Source organism: Artemia sp. Qi Xiang Cuo, chromosome 19 (assembly GCF_049724085.1).
Source record: "Artemia sp. Qi Xiang Cuo chromosome 19, ASM4972408v1, whole genome shotgun sequence".
Taxonomy (NCBI): Eukaryota; Metazoa; Arthropoda; class Branchiopoda; order Anostraca; family Artemiidae; genus Artemia; species Artemia sp. Qi Xiang Cuo.
In genome coordinates, this window is record NC_142812.1 from 38,056,893 (window position 1) to 38,081,651 (window position 24,759).

Genomic DNA, 24,759 nt, shown 5'->3' on the forward strand with positions numbered 1-24,759 from the left:
GGCCGTGACAAGCGATTATTCCCATTGTGAGAACACAAGGTAGAATTCAATTCTATAAAATAAATACTCCCTCCTCTCCCCCCCCAAAAAAAAGAAAAATATTCTTCAGGGGTCAAATTTTTTTTACACATCCTGTATGAGAAAATCATTACCAAAAAACTGCACAATAATATTAAATCGAAGTTTTAAATGAACAATGAATCATCTTTGAAATGGCATCAGTTAATTTATTAACAAGCTTTAACTTATTTCAAACTTAAAAACACATCGTATAACTTTAATTTAGAATTTAAACTATCCACATGACTTTGCACTACAATTATTCCTTGACAACTAAAAATTTAAAGTATACATTACAAAATAAACTGATAAGAGAAAAAACAAAGTACTTTTTTTAATTTTTGCTTAAACACTTACAATCAATACGGTTTAGGGAAAAAAGAACATGTCTAAAAAATCATAGAATTCAACTGACAGTAGAAAGGGTATTAAAAAAAGGGTATTAAGTATTCATTACAAAATAAACTGATAAGAGAAAAAACAAAGTACTTTTTTTTATTTTTGCTTAAACACTTACAATCAATACGGTTTAGGGAAAAAAGAACATGTCTAAAAAATCATAGAATTCAACTGACAGTAGAAAGGGTATTAAAAAACAAGACATCCACAGGTTCGAAAAAACCTCCATAATTTTAGGCTCTGGGAACTCATGATTTCGGAGCCCTAAATCAATGGTAAGGGTTATTTTTCCTCTGTAATTTTAAAAATTTCCCCTAGGGATTTATTAAAAACTTTTTTCATAGAAATCGATACACAGATTTTGTAACAAGAGAAAGGTGCGGAAATTTGAAAACAAAAATGAGTCGTATGCTGGTACCATTCTAACTAGTCTTTTCAATCCACAGCGGTCTTAAAAAAACAAAAGCAATTAAAGACAAGTAACGAGACTCAGACCCAAGACCGTATCTAGGGGAGGGGGTTACCGGGTTTTAACAGCTCCCCACCCCCCGAAAAATTATTCCGACTCGTTAAACGTAACAAAATGCATTTAAACGAATTTTTGATACATTTTTTAAAGTTGTTTTACCCCCTCTGAAAAAAATACCCCCGGACCACAAATCCTATATACACCATTACTCAGACCAGAAGAAGCACTGCACTGATTATGCTTCACCAACTTGATGTTGCAGCTAAGGCCACACCTCCAGCTGATTTGATAATTTTTTTTTACTTCTAGTATGGGTTTAGGCTTATAAGACTGTTGTTTGTTTTGTTCACTTTTTGATTTTCTTTCTAATCCGTTTCTTAAGTATATGTATAGCGGGCCGTGAATAAAGTACTATGACTAATATCATATGATACATCATATGATATCAAATGTGACATGTTTATATGTCACATTTTTTTCAAAACTTAAATACATCATACAAAGAAAGGCCTACAAAAACCGAGTACACTAGATCTAACAGTTCAGTCCGTTTTGATGTATCTCCTTCACTTCTAAAGATATTTGGAAACTTTTTTTTTAAGTGTATTGTTTTCCCTTTCTCTTCCCAAAAAAATAGTTAAAAATTAGAGAATTTGATGAATGAAAGTCATTCTTTTCATATCTTAGAATCCTGAATAAAACGTCCTTAGTAAAATAAAAGAACTAAAATCGTCTTTTTATCAAATGATAATATATATATATATATATATATATATATATATATATATATATATATATATATATATATATATATATATATATATATATATATATATATATATATATATATATATATATTATAGATATATAAATCAGTTTTACTCTGTGGTGAAATTCGTCTTCTGAAACCAAACACCTTTGATAACTAGTGAGCACATCATGCTATTTTCAGCAACAACTATGTACAATCTTCGTGGGAAATCTTCAACAGCTTCCCTGTTATAATTCTCATCCACGGGAAAACTAACTTATAATTTTTAATATTTTCCTTATTGCACTTGTTGTCCACAGGAGATTAAACTTATCATAGCTCCCTTAATAAGGACTTCAAGATTTTTCTTTTTGTAATTCTCATCCATGTAAACTGTAACTAAAACTTTTTGTACTTTCTTTACTGTACTTGATGTCCATGGGAGATCTAACTTGTCATAGCTTTCATAATATTAAAAAAAACAAAAAAAACAAGTCTTTTCAACTTAATGTAAGGAGTAACATTAAAACTTAAATCAACAGAAACTATTCCGTAATGGGGGGGGGGGCTACCCCTTCTTCAACACTAGCTTTTTACGCTAAACTCTTGAAGTTCTTTAAAAATGATTCTTACTCAAATTCAAGGGCCCATACGCTTGAGCAGTCTGTCTTAACGAATTGCGGCAAAAAGTCAAAAAGGAATTTGAAACTGGTTTGAAACTGGTCTCTTACATTCAGCTATACAAATTCATTTTCGCAAAATTACTATTTCATCTAATCCTAAAGTAGACAAAATGCCTACCTCTACCAGCAATAAGGGTGGAACTGTGTGGTAAACTCGTGTACATAATAAATAAAATTTAATTATGGTTTTACTGAAAACGGCGCCAATGTATTAAGCAGAAAAAACTAACCTTGTCGATGTATTAAGAAAAGAACTAACCTTGCCGAGACGTAAGAGACAGGTGCTTTAAGCTTATCACACTTGGAGGTTCAGGTGGCACGTCAACTTCTAGAGAATCTTCAATCGGCAAAGCTGCCGCGCCTGTCAATAAAGGTGCCTGATCAACTCGAGCATAAGTCTCACTTCCTCCCCCGCTTGAATTGTAAAGGTTCCCATTAGGATCAGGAATAGCTGAATAGACATTTTCGGAGTATTCAGCTTCTGACACCGTAGCATAATTTGGATCACTCATCGACTCCTGTCGGACGACAAGAGCCCCAGGACGGGAGGATCGTACAGGAAGGTTCTCTTGTGCTATTTTGGCTCGAAGAACAGCAAGCGACTCACGAACAGTTATACATGAGTAGCCCTCTGCAATAGATATAAATAAACAATTTACGTACAAAAAAGCGATAAAACTACACTAAGAGAATTTGTCTGGTAAAAGCAGTTAGAATTTCGACTGAAATTAAAATAATTTCTTAATCACTCTGAATTGCTGGTTCTGCTTTTTAATCAGTCTGATATACTTTTTATAAATGAAGCATACGACTATTAAACCAAACAAATATTTTCTTTCTTTGTTCAGTCACAATAAATTTGGTATTAAGATTTGGACTACTTTACTATTCTCTAGATAGTGTTATGCCTATATCTCAAAATGGTTCCAACTCTGGCAATGAGGATCAGTCTCAGCAAACGGTACTAAATTAATATGGATATACATTATCAAACTTTTACTTCCATAAATCGGTAATAAAAAGACAAACACGACTGGTAATAGAATCTTTATTTTGAGTTATAAACAAAAACAATTTTATAAATTATAATCAGTTGTAAATAATATTGGATCCCAAAAAAAAGTTTCAACGCTGTACATGGGCATCAATTTCCCCGAACGGTAATAAGTTAATATACATATTCACTATTAAACTTCTACTTCAACAAATCGGTAAAACAAAGAAAAAAATGACTAATAATAAAATCTAAATTTTGAGTTATATAAAAATAATTTTATAAATTAGATATAATATGTGATCCTACAAAAACCAATAACAATATTTGGCAAGTTCAGAATTATGATAAGAATTCCGTTGCAGTTTCAGTTCCGTCTTTTAAATAATTAGTAAATCCTAACTGGTTTTAGGCAAAATCCAGATTTTATGTATATTCATAAAAGTTATTTTTCCTCAACTTTTTGATTTTTTGAATTTTTTTTTTTAACAAATAGACAATTAGTTGTATTCCTTGCGCAGTTTTTACGCTGAGTTCAAATCAACAATCACATTGTTATGGAAATAAAACTGAATCCAGAAACTAAATTTTTTAACTGTGCCTTTCTTTTAAATTAAAACTTCCAGAAATATTAAAAAATGAAATCACAATCGTATTACCATTCATATGAAATATATGAATGAATATATCCGTTATAAATTAGAAGTAACCATGAGAAGTTTTATCGGGATGATATTGAGTCGTCAGTTTATTAATAATTTATTAATTATGATTACTAATTATATAAATTTATCATTAAATTAGACTTGCATTTTATACATTGAGTTTTGATAAAATAATGATTTATTTTAAATATGATTTTAATATGCTATTATTTATACATATTAATATGTTACTAAAACAAGTATGATAATATTTATATTTGCGTGAAACGGCTTTCTTTGACGACACATCAGGATTTGTCAAATTCTGTCAAATCCGAATCATTTCGAGTGTATCAATGTAATTTGATAATATTTAGCTAAAAATTTAGGTTTAAAATTTAGTTAAAAATAATACCTAGGTAAAAATAACTTTTAAAAACGCTTCAAAGATTTCTTTATATTTATTTTTGTTACGTTTTTACGAGTCGAGCTAACATTTCAGGAGAGGGGAGGGGGGGGGTTCAAACCCCCCAAGCCAACCCCTTCCTGAATACGACCTTGTGTGTTGACCATCTATCAACTAATTAATTAATAAAAACTCAAAATTTACTGAATTTCTGTTCATTTTGGGCTTAAATAATGAAATAAATTTATTTTAGATCGTCTCAGGCTTAAATATGGCCCTTTAATTTTTTCTGAAAGACAGATGTATTAAAAATTAAACTTAGTGGAATAAGTTTTTTGGTGGATTAAGTCAAGGCATAGGAGTCTTTTCTCTACTGTGGGTTTTGTGAAAAAATAACCAACTTCGCTACCAAACAGGGTGGTCGAATCTCTTGCTAAAAAGCTGATAACATCTCTGTCTTTCAAGCTACAGCTTTATTAGAGGAGGAGTGAATTTCCAATCACTCACTTAAGTTTATAGTTCAACTTATAAACTTAAGTTGTCAACCACTAGGGATTTCACAGAAGTTGGAAGAAGGAGAAGCTATCCGAAAAAGCTGGGTAGAAGAGCAATGTCCGCTGGTGTTTTGGTCTTAACGCTGTAACAAGTTTACAGCACTGTAGCTTGTTAACTAAAATTCAATAGTAGTTAAACCCCAGTTCTTTGACTCTTCGTTAACTACATTTCTATTATCATAGGCAGCGCGCTACCGCTGCCTAAGTAAAGAACGATGTGGGCACAATGTGTTTTTTCTCTTCTTCTTCAGTCGGGCACTTCGTATCGAAGGAGTTGTCGTAGAAACTTCGAAAAGGGCTCATTTGATTGGAAATTGGAGTAGCTAGTGCCCTTTTTAATAGGAGAGGATACTCCCCCACAACTCTCGAGGTAAGGGTTTTAAGTTATGCCCTGAGGGCATATAAGAACGATGTTGGCACAATGTACTATTTATTATTTTTTCCCTTTAGAGCTGGGCACGTCATATGGAAGGGCTCGTCGTATAAACTTCGAAAGGGGCTCATTCGATTGGTAATTGAGAGTTCTAATGCCCTTTTTAATAGTCAAAAGTGATTGGAGGGCAACTAGCCCCCCTCCCCCCATGACCATCATTCTCCCAAACACATCTAATCAAAATTTTGAGATAGCCATTTTATTCAGCGTAGTTGATTTCCAGATAGAAAATATGTTTTTGAGGAGGACACTCCCCCACAACCCGCAGGGCAAGGGTTGTAAGTTATAACCTGGGGGCATATAAGGTTTTTATAGAAGGCGTTGTCGTAGAAACTTGAAAAAGGGCTCATTCGATTTGAAATTCAAAGGGCTAGTACCCTTTTTAATAGTCAAAAGTAATTTGAGGGCAGCTAACCCCCCTCTCACGCCAATCTTTTCCCCAAACACATCCAATCAAAATTTTTAGATAGACATTTTATTCAACTGATTTGAAAGTTTTTAAAATTAGGTCTTTAAATATGGCACCCCCTCCCCCCACAGCTCTCAGGGCAGGAGCTGTAAGTTGTACCCTGGGTCTTTGTAAGTTTTTATTGAAAGCGTTGTCGTAGACACTTCAAAAGGGCTCATTCAATTGGAAATTGAAAGAGCTAGTGCCTTTTTTAATAGTTGAAAGTGATTGGATAGCGACTAACGCCCCTCTCACGCCCACCATTTTCGAAAAGATCCAATCAAAATTTTGAGATATCCATTTTGTTCATCGCAGTTAAAAGTTCTGGAAATTAGGTCTTTTAGGATGATAACCCCCTCAAAGCCCTCAGTGCAAGGGTTGTAAGTTATGCGCTGGGGGCATATAAGGTTTATATAGAAAGTTGTTGTATAAATCATAGGCAGCACGATCACGCTGCCTAAGTAAAGAACGGGGACACTCAAGAACGAGACAAGAAACGGGGACTAAGTAAAGAGGAGGACACTACCCCACAACCCTCAGGGCAAGGATTTTAAGTTAAGCCCTGGGGGCATATAAGAACGATGTTGGAACAATGTACTAATTATTAATTTTTTCCTTTAGAAACAATTCGATTGGAATTCGCTCATTCAATTGGAAATTGGAGTGGCTTGTGCCCTTTTTAGTAGTCGAAAGTGATTGGAAGGCGACTAACACCCCTCTCACGCCCACCATTTCCCCAAACACATCCAATCAAAATTTTGAGATAGCCATGTTGTTTAACGTAGTTGAAAGTTCTGGAAATTCGGTCTTAGAGGATGGCAACCACCCTAAGAGACCTTGGGGTAAGGGTTGTAACTTATGCCCTGGCGATAAATAAAAGTTCAAATAGGGATAAAATCCTTTTAATAGACAGTGATGATGATAACAGTGAATCATCATAGAAAGCGTTGTCGTTTCCAAAAGGACTCATTCGATTGGAAATCGAAAGGACTAGTGCCCTTTTTAATAGTCAAAAGTGATTGGAAGGCTTGACAGTTTTATAGTAGAGATCGAAGTGCGTATAATGTATTATTTGTTGTTGTTGTTGTTGTTGTTAAGACCAGGGCACTTTGTATCGAAAGAGTTGTCGTGAGAACTTCGAAAGAGTAAAGGGCAAATTTTGTTCTGGCCTTGGGAAGGGATAGGGGTTTTGCGCCCAACTTATGTTAATTTCTGCTCGTTTTGAGTTTGACTCGGTTATTTATTGTAATTTCTGTTCGTTTTGGGTTTCATTTATTTATCGATGCTGATTTGTGGTAGTTTCACGCTTGGTAGATTATTTTATTTTATTTTGCTCATTTTTTGTTTATTGGAGTTCTTTACTTTTCTTTGAAAAACTTATTTTGTGGAAAAAGTTTTTTAAATTAATGAACAATCATAGAGCAAAACCTGAGAGCTAATTGTAAAAGCCTAAATAAATATATTAGCTGTAGTTTTTTTCTTGTTTCTTTAAGAGCCCATTAGATGTATTAGTTTACATTTTCTTTTAATTGCTAAAAAAAAAAAAAATCCCAAATAAGAAGATTTTCGAAGAAAAGTTCAAAAAAAATAACAAGAGTTTGGCAGTTCTAACATTTCAAATGTCTCGGTAGGCACATCGGTTGAAGAATTGTCAATCAAATCGTTAGCTGACAGTATATCCATAATTTCAGCAACTGTAAAGGACAATTCAACTGCTTTACAAGGTCTAGCGTTAGTATGAAAGCAGTAGAAAACCGATCAATGGAAGTGGAAAAATCATTGACGGATTCAAATAAGGAAATAGCTGAATTAATGCCGCAAGTTTCTGCCGTGGAAGATGAAGCGTCAAATCTGAAGTTGCAAATTTCGGTTTTGGCTAGTGAAAATTTGAAGTGAATAGAGTTGTCTACAGTTAAGAAAAACCTCCAGCGAGTAGAAAGTAAATAAATCGTAAGAACGTGATTTTATGGAACTTTTCGGCCAGTGACGTGAAATCAGAAAAAGCAGTGTTCGAAAACGTCGTCAATGATGTTTTAGAAGATGACCATAATTGCTATTATTCAGTTTTGGAATATGGAAAGGAAAAAAAACTAACAAGATTGAGATGCATAGTACAGAGACTCGACTGACATTGCTGAAAGACGTTAAAAAATTAAATAGAAAAGTTGTTATAAACTTTTCTAATATTTATTTGACAGATGATATGCCACTTTCTGTTAGAGAGACTCGTCAAAAATTACTGGCGCTTGGAAAAAAAATTAAGGACTGCCAAATCCGTGAATTGGACGTTTGGGTTTCAACGTCGGTACCACCTCTTCTGTGCATTCGATGTGGTGTAAACGCTCCCCTGGAAAAGTATACGTCTCAGCAGATTCCAGACAATTTTTTTAAGAAACATAGTGATAAGTAGTAAGATGTGCCGATACGAGAATAGCCTATAAATTGTGAAAGTATGTATGAGGTGAGTAAAGTATGAGAATGAGTGAATCATTTCGTGAAAAATGAAGTTGGTTGTTTTGTCCTCATCCTTATTTTGGTTATTTATTTATTTATTGTAGTTGCTATTAGATGTGATTTTTAGTGTTTGTTAAATCGCTTGTTAAGTGTGAGTTGGAATGAATAGATGTTTTTTTCCCTCTTCTGGTAATAATTAATTTAGTTGATTTAGTTACTTAATCTAGTACTAAGTTACTTAAAAGGGAATGGTCTTTTTTTTTTTTTTTTTTTTTGTATATCATATTGCGAGAGTTGAAAGCGTGTATTTAATTGTGACTGGTATTCGCCCTATTCGACATCATAGGCCATTTAGTTTTTTATTATATAGTGGTTAGAGAACTTATTCTTCCGCCTTGCGGCTCATAGCATAGTTGATTTAGAAAATCAGAGGGTAAACTATTATGATTATTTTAATGAAAGTATTAGTAGAAATTTGGATTTTATTGTTCCGGCTTCTGAACCCCCAGAAGATACTAAATTTGTATCTAATTATGATTTTAATGATCTTGGGTGCCAACATGGTGATCACAGGATATTAGGATTTTTCATTTGAATTGCCAAGGCCTTAATACAACTTTTGATTTTTTTTTAGTTAATTTAGCTAATCTTAATTTTTTCCATGTGCTTTAATGGACACTTGACTGGGTGATCATAACTCTGCTCTTCTGGATATACCGGGGTATATTTTGTCTAAACGGAACCGAGAGCTAAGTCAGCACGATGGTCTTGCAGCCTATGTCCGTGAAGATCTGCACATGGAAATCCGTAATGATCTGAGCGAATATAATGAAACGGTGTGTGAAACACTAGTTGTACAAGCTAGATTAAATAATATTGATGCATATTCAGTCATTGTGAAACGGCCTCCCTCTAGCTCTATTCAAGAATTTTTTGAAAATTTACATGAACAGCTGGCGAAAGTGCAATTTAGCAATAAACCTTGTTTCATTCTTATTGATTTCAACATCAACATGTTAGATGCCGAGTCTTAGGTGACTTCTCAACTTTTAAGTCTATGTCTGTCTTATGATTTAGTCCCTAAGATTAACATTCCGACTAGAGTTTCTAGGACGTCTGCAAAGCTTTTGGACAATACATTTTCAAATCTACCTAGATCTCCAGGAGTTGTTGTAAGTGTTGAATCTGACCACTTTGGCCTTTATACTGAATTTGAAATATTTACTCATAAGCGAGTAATTTCTGACTTGAGTAAAAGGTCTGTAGTTTTTGATAAAAATGCCCTCGTAAAACTAAATAATAATTTGGTTCAAATTGATTGGATGTCCCTGATTGGAGAGGAAAATGATGCAAATAGTAAATTTGTGCTTTTTTATGGTAAGTTATTGGAAGAGGCTAAGGAAGTGGAAGTTGTCTAAAATATGAAAGGGCGAAAACATAATGGGAAGAAGCCATGGATAATAATAGATCTTCTTCGGAAAATAAATTTAAGAGATTGATAGATTGTTTAAGTTAGAAGCTTTAAAACATACGGATGAGAATAAAGAACAATACCGTGTTTTTCGTAATGGTTTAAATAATTTGCTCCGTGAGGCTAAAAAAAGTATTTTGGTTTGAAATTTACGGAAGCTGAAGGAAACCCATTATAGACTTGGCAAATTATCCTTGGCGTTATAGGTCAGAGTCTTAATATACTACCATCTGAATTGATAGTAAATGAGGCTATAGCTACAGACGATTATGCGATTTGTTATGAGTTTCAGAATCATTTTATTTCAGTTGGTCCAAAAATAGCCGATATGATTTCCCTATTTTCGGAAGATCCACCTTTTGGATCCACTTTACCGCCCCCCTATAGATATATCGTTGCATCTAAAGAGGATTACCGTGGACGAGCTAAGAGATACCATGTATGCCATGAAAAATAGTTCATCTGGTTTTAAACTTGACGAGTTTAAAAATTCTGAAATGTATTTTTCCATCTATATCTAGCATTCTAACATCATTAATTGATGATTGTTTCAGACAAGGTAAGTTTCCAGATTGTTTAAAGTATGCAAGAGTGACACCGGTTTATAAAGGTGGTGATAGAAATGATCTTGGTAGTTATCGCCAAATATCAGTTTTGCCAATTATTTCTCGTCTTATTGAAAAATGTTTTAGTTGTCGGTTAAGCACATTTCTTGAGAAGTTTAATCTTTTTAATATGAATCAGTTTGAATTCCGGAAGAATAAGAAGATGGAGGATGCATTGATATGTTTGACAAGTATTATTAACGTGGCCTTAGACAAAGGATTTAAGGTTAGTGTAGTATTTCTAGACATAATGAAGGCTTTTGATACAGTTACCATGGTCTACTCTTGAAAAAGTGTGAAGTTTATGGGATCCGAGGTAAATCTCTCGACCTTATACGGAGTTTCCTCAGTAACCGGTACCAGTTTGTAGAGATGAATTTTTTTAAATCTGAATTGCGCCCAGTCAGTTGTGGTGTCCCACAGGGATCTGATATTGATCCAATTCTTTTCCTTTTGTTTATTAAATTGTATCCATAATTGCTGTTTTAGCATTAGTGATATGACTAAATCTCCGGAATAAAACTGCGTCATTATTTGCGGATGAAACAGTGGGTATCAGCACAGCAAAGACGGAAGAATTACTCCTGAGATCGATGAAAGATAATGTGGATAGGTTACATTCTTGGTTGAGGGTAAATAGGCTTAAGATTGATCTTGGTAAGTCAAAATTTGCCATTTATTCCCGATCTCCTGTTTTTTATCCTTGGATTAATGATATTGTAACACATGATGGAGTTTTAAAGCGTGCTTTATCGAGCTTACCTGAGGGTTTATATTGATGAGATTTTATCATTCAAGTGGCATGCACAGTTTGTGAGTAAAATTTTGTCTCGTAACCTAGGTATAATGAGAAAATTATGGCATCTTTTCCGTACACACGTCTTATGCCTACATTATTTGACGCCTCTCCGTCCATATAATCTGTATTGCACTAGCGCTCGGCTTGGTACATTTACTTCCGTTGGCTACGAAGGTTATATACACTTTTGTTTATTTTTAGGCTAGAATACGCTATAAATCTTTCATGTTCTGACAGTTTAGTAAATTGAGATCCATGATCCACAATTATGACACTCGATGTCCCGGAGAGATTAATATTCCATTGATTATTTTGACCTGGTTGACATCTTCTGTGCTTCATAGGGGAATTAGAAGTTGGCATCATCTAGATCAGAGTATTAAAAATAATAGGATATTTCGTTTTTCAAGAGAGAAATAAAAGAAATCCATTTTACTAAGTATGAATTTTGGTTCTTTTGTTCATTTTTTTTTTTGGGTGGGGGGTGTGTGTGTGTAAATAAATGATTGAGTACTTTATTGTGGCCTCTCGGGGTATAATTTTAATAGTATTGTTGAATTTGTTTGTTCTAAGGTTTGTGGTGCCGATTAGGTCGTACTATTGGTTTAAATTTTTTTTTCTTTGTCCTGTATTATTTTCTAATGTATTTTTGTCATACCCTCGGACAAATTTTTTTTTTACTTCTCAGCGTGGCAGTTATTACTGTTTTTGTTTTCTTTGGTTTAATAATACATCTCTCTCTAACAGATACGGATAGAGATGAATCGACTGATGTTAAAACAAACAGAAATTAAGATAAATAATCATGTCAAAATTAAAACGACCAGAAATTACCGCGAATTTTTTACCACCCCCTAAATATTCTAAATGCCAGAGCGTCATTTGCGCTTCATTGAGAACCCCATGTATTTTTAACAGTGTTATTTTTATTTGTCGGAACATCAACAACTAAAACATTAAATCATAATTAAGGTTATACGAAAGCAAAAAAAAACATTTCTTATAAAAAATACATATATGACTTTCAATTAAATTTTTTAAAAGAAAACTTGTCATCAAAAGCTTTCCTTTCGATTATATTTCATACAAAAAGAAAACGAGACCAACAAAATATTTTGACTTGAATATTTGGTCATTTTTGAAGCAATCTGTCTTGTTTATTGAAGATATATTTTTAACTGACGAATCAGTAAATGATTAACGATTGATTTTCTATGCATTTGAATGGAAAGCGTTTAAAAGGAAGAAAGTATGGATAGAAATTTATCGTATGTAAGACTATTGGAACTAGATTTATTGCTCAAAATACAAATGTAATAAATTAAAATACATTCATTTAAAATGGTAAAAAGTCCTATAAGTCTCAACAATTTTTGATTTTTCAATTTTATAAAGGAGAGAATGTTTAAAACATATTGGTGTATTCTGATTAAAACATAATAAACTATAATATTCCTCAACTCACGTGTTGCCATTTCAAACTTCAGGGAGATCAGGGCTGTCGTTTTTTTGGGTCCATTTACTACAGTTTATAACGCCCTACAACATTTTTGGCTGGACCAAACAGTTCGTGATAACGAACTTTAAGTAAAGAGCGATGCGGTTCAATAGTAACCAAAACTCAAGAAACAGAAAATTTTGATGTTTACTCAAAATATATACAAATCATCAAGTTTAATGTTACCCACCGAAAGTTACGCGCCTGAGGAAACTTGCCCAACTTTGGAAAAAGGGGTAAATACCCACAAAAACATCAAGTGGTCTCCATGAAAATCACATTATCTAATGCAACATATCAGAGAACCCAACTGTAGAGGATTTAAGCTCCTACATACAAAAATGTGAAATTTTGCAGTTTTTGCCAGAAGAAAGATCACGGATGAGTGTTTATTTGTTTGTTTGTTTTCCCCAGGGGTAATCACATCGAAACAGTGATCCTAGAGGATCGGGAGAGGGCTCATTTGATTGGGAATCAAAAGTTCTAGTGCCCTTTTTAAGTGATCATAAATATTGGAGGGCAGTCAACCTCACTCCCACACCCCTTTTTCCGCAAAGTCACCTGATCAAAATTCTGAGATAACCCTTTTGCTCAGCATAGTCGAAAGATCTAGTAACTACGTATTTGAGGATGAATTGACCCCCCACAGTCCCCGGGGATGGGCAGCAAGCTATGAACTTTGCCCATTCCTTACATATACTATTGGCTAATGGGAAGTATAGAAAAATATTTTTTTTGGGGGGGGGGATTTCCTGGTTGGAGGGATTACCTAGAAGGATCTTTCCAAGGAGGAATTTTTCATTATTTAAAAAACAATCAGAAATTAAATAAAAGAACAAGTTTTTACAACTGAAAGTAAGGAGCAACATTAAAACTTAAAACAAACAGAAATTATTACAATGAGGGGATCGCCACCTCCTCAATACCTCACTCTTTACGCTAAAGTTTGACTTTTTGTTCCAATTATTTAAGAATGAATCCTGAAACATAAAGGCTGTTTAATTAGAAGAATAAGGTAAAGGGCAAGGCATTGAGGAAGGGACAACATAATACGCAATAATTTTCTGTTCGTCTTGAGTTTTAATATTGTCCCTTACTTTCAGCTGAAAAAACTTATTTTTTTTATTTAATTATAGGAAGTGACAGGTAGCATATGGTAATTTAACATGGCTTATACAAAATATCATCTTGTTCTTAGGATGTAATCTTCGTCCAAGACTAGTTAAAGAAAACAGGAAAAAAAGTTTCAACAGAAGCAGAAATCAAAGCTAAAATAAGTAAGGCTCATACACAGTGAGATTTTACTAATCCCAAAATTTAACAAGCTCTATTTTCCTCCAATCAAAAATTCTATAAAAATTTGATTGGCTCAAATTAGTGCTAGCTAAATCTTCGTATTATTAAAATCTCATTGTGATTGGGCTTTTAAGGAAATCTTATCTCTTTATAGCTCATCACTCTGTCTCCACCCTGTCTCTGTCAGAAGGGAGGAAACATCAATAAGCTGGTTGGCAAAAACAAATTTAATAATATTCCTACTCACTGGAGTCTTGAGAATCTCCACTAAAGTGAGGGCCATCCCCTTCTTGTCTTCCAGCAATATCGACTTGTGATCCAGCAGGATTGTACTCCACTTCTCCTGCAGCACTGATTGGTCTTTCTTGCGGCAGCACGAAACCTGAACTTGGTCCACCAAGTTCAAACGAGGTCACAGGTCTCCTCCCTCTTGGTGGTGGTGCAGGACCGTTTGACGGACTAGAGGCAGAATCAACCCTGGAAGCAAAATAGTAGTTTCTGGTAGTTTTTCCACTTTTGTATTGCCTAATTGATATGTTTCTTGATTCTGAAGTTATTCCATTATAAAAGTCAAAGAGGTTTGATAAAATTTGAAATTGACAGAATTCAAGATTGATACAAAAAAGAATAATAATCATTAATTTCTAAAATCTGAAAAAACTTTGGTGCGGGCGATTTTTGCCTAAGTTGTCAAGCTTGTTTTTCTTGACTTTTAAATCGGCTGCTTTATATTAGATTAATTAAAAAAACTTTTTCCACAAAATAAAAACTTTTTCCACAAAATAAGTTTTTCAAAGAAAAGTAAAGAACTCCATTAAACAAAGAATAAGAAAACCCCACATCAGTTAATCTGTCAGGCGTAAAACTACCACAAATGAATACTGATGAATAAACGAAACCCAACGTGAACCGGAAGCACAATAAAAAACCATTCCGAACTCAAGACAAAACGATCTTAGCCCGAGTAGGGTGTGAAGACCCAATGCCTTCCCAAGGCCAGAACATAATTTGCACTTTACTGGAAAAAATATAAATATTTTTACTTTTATAACTTTAATAAATCAAATAATCTTAACATTTTGATTACTAAATATCAGTATATGTATATGCAAAACTGACAATGCACATTCATTTAACATTTGTAATTATATTACAATTGTAATTGTAATAACAGAGGTAGCATATAAATATTAAAACTTATATGCCCCCAGGGCATTACTTACAACCCTTGCTCTTAGGGTTTTTTTTTGGGGAGGGGGAGGATTGTCATCCTCAAATACATAATTTCCAGAATTTGAAACTACATTGAGCAAAATGGCCCCCTTAAAAATTTTGATTCAATGTGTTTGGGGAAATGGTGGGTGTGATGTTTTTACTTTTATAACTTTAATAAATCAAATAATGTTAACGTTTTGATTACTAAATATCAGTATATTAAACTGACAATGCACATTCATTTGTATTTTTTTTCAGTAAAGTGCAAATTATGTTCTGGCCTTGGGAATGCATAATAAAAACTTATATGCCCCCAGGGCATACCTTATAACCCTTGCCCTGAAGACTGTGGGGGGAGTGTCCTGCTCAAAGGTATAATTTCCTGAACTTTAAACTGCGTAGAACAAAATGGCTATCAAAAATTTTGATTGGATATGTTGGGGGAAATGGTGGGCGTGGAAGGGGTGTTAGTTGCCTTCCAATCACTTTCGCCTATTAAAAAGGGCACTAGCCATTTCAATTTCCAGTCGAATGAGCCCTTTCTGAAGTTTCTACGACGACGCGTTCTATAAAGACCTTATATGCGCCCAGGGCATAACTAACAACCCTTGCCCTGAGGGCTGTGGGCGAGTGTCCTCCTCAAAAACATAATTTCTATCTGGAAATCCACAACACTGAAAAAAACGGCAATCTAAAATTTTTGATTGGATGTGTTTGGGGAAAAGGTGGGCGAGAGAGGGGGGCTAGTTGCCCTCAAATCACTTTCGACTATTAAAAAGGGCACTCGACCTTTGAATATCAAATCGAATGAGCACTTTTTCAAGTTTCTACGACAAAGAATCCAATAAAAACTTAAATACCCCCAGGGCATAAATTATAACCCTTGCCCTGAAGACTGTGGGGGGAGTGTCCTGCTCAAAGGTATAATTTACGGAAAATCAACTTTACTGAACAAAATGATAATTTCAAAATTTTGAGTACCTGTGTATTGGAAAATGGGGGGCATGGATACATTTATGCTTTTCCATGACTTTCGACTGTTCAACTCGATACCTTATCAACCAGCTTTCACTCTGAATAGCCCTATTCGAAGTTTCTACACCAGCACGCTATATAAAAACTTTATATGCCCCCAGGACATAACTTACAACCCTTGTCCTGAGGGCTGTGAGGGGGTTGTCATCCTCGAAGACCTAACTTACAGAACTTAAAACTACGTTGAATAATGTGGTTATCTCAAAATTTTAATTGGATGTGTTTGGGGAAAAGCTGGGCGTAAAAGGGGGGTTAGTTGCCCTCCTCAAAAACATATTTTATATCTGGAAATAAACTACGCTTAAAAAAATGGCTATCTCAAAATTTTGATTGGATGTGTTTGGGGAAATGATGGGCTTGGGGGTGGGGGGGCTAGTTGCCCTCCAATCACTTTCGACTATTAAAAAAGGCCCTAGCCCTTTGAATTTCCATTTGCATGAGCCTTTTTGAAGTTTCTACGACAATGCCTTCTATAAAAAACCTTATATGCACCCAGGGCATAACTTAAAACCCTTGCCCCGAGGGTTGTGGGGGAGTGTCCTCCTCAAAAAGATATTTTCTATCGAGAAATCAATTACGCTGAACAAAATGTCTATCTCAAAATTTTGTTGGGTTGTTTTGGGGGTCATGATGGGCGGGGGGGGGGGGGCTATTTGCCTTCCAATCACTTTCGACTATTAAAAAGGCCACAAGCAATTCCAATTTCCAGTTGAATCAGCTCTTTTTGATGTTTCTACGACCACTACTTTGATACGAAGCCCCCGGGTATGGAGAAGAAAAAATAAATAATACATTGTGCCCACATCGTTCTTTACTTAGGCATCGCTATGGCACTGCCTATGATTCCCCCCGTTTTTTAGTAAATTTATGGGGCATAGCTCGAAAGCCGTGTTAAAACATTTTAATGAGTAGTTGTTGAAAAACAAAGATTTAAAACAAGAAAATAGCCTTGGCTGTTTTTTTCGCCAAACACAACTGTTTCTTATAACGGTTGAACGGTATCTTATATGACATAATGACTCAAAAGATGCTTTAAAATATTTCAAATTATGCGCTGAAAAGCACGTGGAAAAAAAAAAAAAAAAAAAACACGAGTTCAGCACATTTGCTGCAGCCGTGTTGCCTAAAAAAACAAAAAAAAAAAAACTGTTAGTATATTTGCGTTTTAATCCTGTTTTCTCTACCATAATCATTCTTAGACAAATTACCCAGGTTTCTAATTTTTAGCCAAAAATGCTAAAAATAATTTTATACAAATAACAAGTTTGATTAAGTGCCAACTGGCAATTGACAGTACGCAATTAGTAGAAACAATAAATTAAACAGTTCGATAAGTGGAGCACAGTTGGTGCGTAACAAACAAATTTCGACTTCCAACATTTTTGTTTTTTCAAAGGGAAAATCTATACTTGAAGCTTTTACGAAAATAATTCTTTCATTCTCAAAGACCTCTTCACAAAAAGCAGCATTTTGACTATTTGGACTTGGTGCTACATTTCTATGGTTAAACTCAGTCTTATTGAATATGCGAAAACCCATTATTAGCAACCTACTATTTGAAAGGTGTAAATTGCATTAATCATTTTCATTCTTTCTATTTTACATAATCTATTCTCATCCTAAACCATTGGGTATTTCAGTGGCACCAATTCACGAAAACTTACCCCCCTTCACGGAAATGATTCCAATTCTGAAAATGCTCCCTTCACGGGGGAAGGGAGCAAATATATTTTCCAATGTCTAGGGGGAGGGGGTAAATCAAATTTTCTGTTTTTTCAATCTTCAATGAAATACAAAAAAAAAGACACTTATCAATGTAAACACCCTAAAAAGGCATTTTTCCAAATCTGTCAGGGGCAAACAAATCTAGCGGAGGGTACATGCAACTCTCCTTTACTCTTCACAACCCCCCCCCTCCACCCCAGTTGACGCCACTACCATGGGCGTAGGGAGGGGGGCAGCTGCCCCCCCGAGACCTTCAAATTTACATTAGATATTGCTTAAAAAGCAGATGGTTTGGAAAAAGCAGTTTGTAAAAATCCCTCACACTATCGACTGCCCCCCCCCCTAGACAATATGCTGCCTAATCCTGCCTACGCCCATAGCCACTACTATTTATAAATACGTCATATATTGACTATAAGACGAAGTAATTTCCTCTATTTTCACATGAGTAATTTTTCCTAATGGTACAAGGTTTAGGATGACCAAGTTTTAATTTAGAAACCCTTGTTTTTACAGAATACATTAATATATAATTGAAATACATTAACACATAATGGAAATACATAAGTGGCTACATCACATATTTAATTATTTGTGAAGAGTTTGTTCTAAAGGCTCACTTCGCTCACCAAAGTTTGGTGCACATAATTGTGATTGCAGCAGTGAGAACAAGAGCCAGAGCCAAGCAATGGTTTCTTAGAGCCAAAGTCTAACGAATTGGCTCTTTTCCAACAATCCCGATGGCGCTAATGCAAGCAAAGCATAAAGGCTTTTTTAACTTAATAGTAAACATTCAACTTAGGATATGTTTACAAGTTTACCTATCAACTCCAGATCGCCTTGCCTCAATTACGTCATAGCTATCAGTATCAGTTTCATCGCCTTCTTGCTGGCCTTCTAAATCTTTGACACTGGCATAAGGATGTTCTCTCTCAGCTGCAATAATAAAGCAGATTAAATTGCTTGATTAAAACAAACGAGAAAGACTATTATATTAATAAAAGATGTGAAATTGTCACCGAAAACCACTGTTTATAAGGGTTTAGGGCAGAAAAAAAAAGAACGAAATTTGGAATTGAAAATTGCAATAGTGATTATGTCATAGCTATCTATATCAGTTTCGTCGTCTTCCTGTAGGCCATTTGCATCAAGACATTCTCTCTCACTGGTAATAAATTCCAGATCATAATTGGAACATATAAGAAAAAAGTACATTCTCAGATTCGTTTATTTTCGGTCGAATTTCTTTCCGAGAGGGAAGAGGTGTTTACCTTAGCCCTCCCCCTCGTGTTCAGATACTTGGAGCAGATGATACAAATTTTGTTACAAACAAAAAAGAAGGGGAAGGGGGAAAAGGACACAAAGCAAATAGTATTATCGTCTAGCTAGCTCCACGGCTTAAAGGAGGCCGGGAAAAATAATATGTCAGGAATTTCTACAATTTTAGCCTAAGCATACTAGCTTCTAAAGACTCAAGACAACACTAGTTTCCTAATAGGAAATAAAGTCAGATTTAGAAAACTCCATTAAAACGCTGGATGGCCTCTCGTCACTTATTGGTAAGTGTTTCTGTTTTTATTTCATATAGAGACATATTGGAGAACAAAGGGCTACAAGGACCATAAAATACTATAGACACCAAACAACGTTATTATTATTATTGTTTTTTTGGCATTGTTGAATTTTTATAGCTTATGCAGTCTTTTTGGGTAGAACAGGCCACCCATATGCCCAATTTTCAAAATTTTCCGTCTGGAAAATTTCAATCATCTCACCTTCCTTCTCAATGCAATTTTCCCAACATTTGGAGTCTAATAATACAAGATCTTTGAAACAGCTTGAACCCAAAATGCACAGGTGAGTGGGAATGAACATTCTTAGAGAGCACCTCACTGTTTTTCATAGTATTTACCATATTTCCTATTCATTTCAGGCTTCATCATGCTTACCTGTGTAAAAGAGTTATAAGATCCAAACCAAAGAGAATGGGTAACTCACAAGAGTGGGAACTGGCGCTGGTGTCGGCAAAACAACTCCGAGCGCCATCTAGAGTTTGGCAAAACCTGGAATTTTTTTTCAGTGTAATTATAAGAGTAATTAGTAATAATCTATGCAGTTGGTAAAATCGGTGTAGTAATAAGTGTCTGATCTCAGTTTCTGACAGAAAAACGATTACAAAGCTTAAAAATTGTCAAGTGTCACCAAATGCCAGGTGGCGTTGATGATTTATAGGATATAGAATAGAATTTAATGTAAAAATTTCTTTCACAGCATGGTGGCCGAATTTGAATTTCGCATTATAAATAGCACTAGCACATATATATCATATTGAAAAATTTTGTCATTGCTGATGCTCACGTCAGTCCAAAATACATAAATAAAATGAGCCAAAGCTTCGTTAAAAATCAAAAAATAGAATTAATGACTAATTTTCCTGGCTATTATACAATTCAACAAAACTCAGAACAAAAATCTTGCAATATCTTTCATGTTAAGCAGGGACGGGAGTCAATTTGGGGACTTCATACGGGACGGTCTGTTGTGGGCGGGAAAATAGGGTTCGGGGATGATGGAACTTAATCGGGGAACAGACAGGATTTTGGTACTGAAACGGAGGCACAGGAGATTCCTTCTCGCGGTCAACATGGCGAGTTCGAATCTACCTAGTAGATAATGATATGGAGCCTTCCATTCACCATTTATGATTCTAAGTGCTCGTTTTTGAACATTTCCAATTTTATAAATATGCTCTGAAGAAAGACCGAAATGCCACAGTGGACGAGCATACTCCAGTATTGGCCGAATAAAAGAACAATAAAGTTGGAAAAGATCCTTTCCAACTTTATTGTTCTTTTATTCGGCCAATACTGGAGTATGCTTGTCCACTGTGGCATTTCGGTCTTTCTTCAGAGCATATTTATAAAATTGGAAATGTTCAAAAACGATAATAATATTTCATCAGAAGTTTTAGAAGGGAAACCGATAGGGATGTTTGGGGGATATTTAGGACATGGGCATCCCACGTCAAGTCAGCAGCAATTGTCACCCCAAGTAGTTTAATGCATGTAACAGAGGTTTTGGGAGGAATGGGGTTTGAGAAAGAAGGGGGAAAATTTTGCCGACACTGGGACCAGTTTCTACCCTTATAAGCTACCCATTCTCTTTTATCCTAACAATAAAGTAACTTAGCAGTTTCTTATGTGGTTCTGAAAGTTGGGCGCTGACAAAACAGCTAGAGAAAAGAATCGAAATTTTTGAAAATAATTTTCTTCGGCGAATTATTGGAATCAACTGGATGGACAAAATCACCAACTCATTCATTAGAGAGAAGACTAAACAACCACTAGTTATTGAATAAGCAGTCGGTTGAGGTATTATGGATTGACAGTTAGAATGACCAGGAATCGCTTGCCCCATTATGTTTGGTGTTGGACTCCTCCAGGAGTTAGTCGGCGCGGACGACAGAAGGATACTCTTGGACGATACCTAGAAAAAGATGCAGCACTCTTAAGAACATCCTTTGATAATCTTTGGCCGAAGACACAGAAGACCCCATCGTGGAGAGGCATCGTTGCCGCCTTATGCGCCGACCAGCGTGGGAAGTCCTAAGTCTAAGTAAGTAAGCAGTTTCTATGGCCATTTTACCAGGAATATGGTCATAATCCGGGTTAGTTATTAGTTAGCTCAGTCAGAGACAAGTCAATACTGACGGATCAAAAAACTAATCACTTTTAGCTTATTAAAACTTTTTTCTTGCAAACTGGAATTTCAATCTATTTTAATTTATTTGTGAGTGTGAACTTACTTTACTTACATGTAATCAATTAAGCCGTTTTTTATATCTGTCTATAACTAGAAATAAAACTCTTTATTCATTCTTTGGTTCTATGGCAATAGAAAATAAATTTAATTTCAGAATGGAATAATGAAAACAATTCTTTAGCGGCAAAATATATGGTATAATGCTATTGTTTATTTGTAATTGCTTAGTAGCATTATAAAATTCAAAAAACGCAAAAATTACCTTTTTGAGAATTTGTCAACGTTCTCCAGCAGGAGCAGTAGCATTTAGATATAAAAAAACAAGGGTCTAAGATTTTATTCTCTACGGGGAAATCTACAGAACCCCCCAGACGCGTTGAACCTTTGCGATATAAAAATGTCTGCCTATTAAGGTCAACAAAAAAGAACTTGGGAGTGCATTACTATTTTTAACTGAAGTGACCCCTAAGTAACTATATCCAATTTTCATAGGAGTGCCAATGAGTACCTGCTCTATCACATGCCAAATGGAGCATTTTAGCGTTACACTGTGAGTTGCTGGCAGTGACGACAGCAGACAGTAAAATTCAGAGTAAAAATCAGAAGAAAAATGGCTGGATTAGAAATACATAAGTAAAATATCTATACTTAAAAAACATGTTCACATATATGTTCAAGTTACTTCTGAGAATTATATAAAAATAATCTGTATTCTTTATGAAATCTTCCTTTCAATACAATGACTTAAACATAATAAGCCGCTAATTATGTATAAACCTCATTAATAGGAAGACTGGATAGATCTAAATCGAGCAACCTTTCATTATCGCAGGGTACTAACGGTCAAAAGTTAGTAGGATTAATTCATAGTTAATGAGAAAGCATTTTAGTTCAAAATAAAATGAACTTGCAAGTGACCATGGATGAAATATTTCACCATACTACATGAATGAAATCGCTTACCTTTCTTCTTAATTTTTGAATAGGGATGATTAGTCTTTTTGATTTTAGCATACGGAGGGGTCAAAGAACCCTTTGCCTCAGCATTACTATCTCTGGCCTGAACTCTTTCAACAGCAGGAAGCTTAGCAGGAGTGTGTTCCAGATCTCCAGCATTGCCAAGTTGGGCATAGAGATCACTGTAAGCGTCTTGCCCAGAATCACGTCGAATGGTGCGATTAAAATTTTCATCGGGACTTGTGACACTTGACGGCGGGATTTCTGGAAGCCTTCTATTGCTCGCTAGCCTAAAATTTTAATGTGAACATATACTTCTATAATCAAGGGACAAATCAATGAGCATATGCGTCCGGGTAGTTCCTTTCTTTTACCATATTAATTAAAAAAACTTTTTCCACAAAATAAGTTTTTCAAAGAAAAGAAAAGAACTCCATTAAACAAAAAATGAGCAAAAATAAAATCAAATAATCTACCAAGCGTGAAATTACCACAAATCAGCATCAATAAGTAAATAAAACCCAAAACGAGCAGAAATTACAATAATTAACAAAGTCAAACCCAAAATGAGCAAAAATTAACATAAATTGGCTGCAAAACTCCTATGCCTTCTCAAGGCAAAAACATAATTTACAGTTTACTGACGAAACTCCAATTCTTTGGTATTACAACTTTAGAAATTCAAATAGTTTTAACATTTTGATTACTAAATATCAGTATATGTATATTAAACTGACAAAGCACATTCATTTGTAATTTTTCATTGAAGTGCAAATTTTGTCCTGGCCTTGGGAAGGCATAGGGGTTTTGCACCCAACTCATGTTAATTTTTGCTCGTTTTGAGTTTGACTTGGTTAATTATTGTAATTTCTGTTCGTTTTGGGTTTCATTTATTTGTCGATGCTGATTTGTGGTAGTTTCACGCTTGGTAGATTATTTGATTTTATTTTTGCTCATTTTTTTTAATGGAGTTCTTTACTTTTCTTTGTAAAACTTATTTTATGAAAAAGTTTTTTTTAATTAATTTCTGTTGGTTTTATATTGACATAGTCTTTTCAGGGAAAAAGAAAATAATGCTTTAAATCTTTTCTTTTTTTAAGACTTTATAGTTTGGCCTGCTATTTATATGCTGGAGAAAAATTTTCAGCAATTTTTAACAACATACACCCTTTTATAAATCTGGACACAAATTTTACTGTTTAATTTAGTTTCATACCTCCTCTAGTTGAACTGAAATGCAAAACTTGATATCAGTCTCAAAAAAATCTGTTTACTTTCTTTGATTGCTTGGATACACTTACGATATTTTGATTTGGTTAAATTTTTAGAGCGGAAATGGAAGGGTTGGCGTGTGAGGGTGGGAGTGAAACGGGGATTAGTTGCCCTCAAATCACTTTCGACTATTAAAAAGGGCATCAGCCCTTTCTATTTTCAATCCAATGAACCCTTTTCGAAGTTCCCACGACAACTCCTTCGATACCAAGTGCCCTGGTCTAAACAACAACAACAACAAAAAATAATACATTATACCCACTTCGATCTTTACTATAAAAATGGCAAGCCTTCCAATCATTTTCGACTGTAAAAAGGGCACTAGGCCTTTCGATTTCCAATCGAATGAGGCCTTTTTTGAAACGACAACGGTTTCTATAAACACCTTATATGCCCCCAGGGCATAAATTACAACCCTTACCCTAAGGTCTGTTAGGGTGGTTGCCATCCTCTAAGACCGTATTTCCAGAACTTTCAACTACCTTAAACAACATGGCTATCTCAAAATTTTGATTGGATGTGTTTGGGGAAATGGTGGGCATGAGAGGGGTGGTAGTCGCTCTCCAATCACTTTCAACTATTAAAAATGACCATAGCCCTTTCAATTTCCAACCGAATCAGTCATTCTGAAATTTTTATTACGACAGTTTCCACAAAAACAATGTATACCCCCATGGCCTAGCATATAACCCTTATCTGGAGGGTGGGGGGGTCATTATAACAGACCTTATTTCTAGAAGTTTCTACTACCTTGAGCAAAATGGCTATCTGAAAATTTTGATTGGATATGTTTGGAGGAATGATGGGCGTGATAGGGGGGTTGGTTACC

At 34.9% G+C, this 24,759-nt stretch overlaps 1 protein-coding gene across 1 annotated transcript in view; it reads right to left on the reverse strand.

Annotated features, from left to right (window-relative positions):
* Nucleotides 1-24,759, reverse strand: part of LOC148940810 (uncharacterized) — a 57,883-nt gene that overhangs the window by 9,806 nt on the left and 23,318 nt on the right. The window contains exons 4-7 of the mRNA XM_089104799.1: nucleotides 22,665-22,948; nucleotides 18,761-18,875; nucleotides 14,212-14,441; nucleotides 2,622-2,993 (exon numbers count right to left, since the gene is read on the reverse strand). Coding sequence (XP_088960925.1) covers nucleotides 2,622-2,993; nucleotides 14,212-14,441; nucleotides 18,761-18,875; nucleotides 22,665-22,948 — 1,001 coding nt within the window. The remainder of the gene's footprint in view (nucleotides 1-2,621; nucleotides 2,994-14,211; nucleotides 14,442-18,760; nucleotides 18,876-22,664; nucleotides 22,949-24,759) is intronic.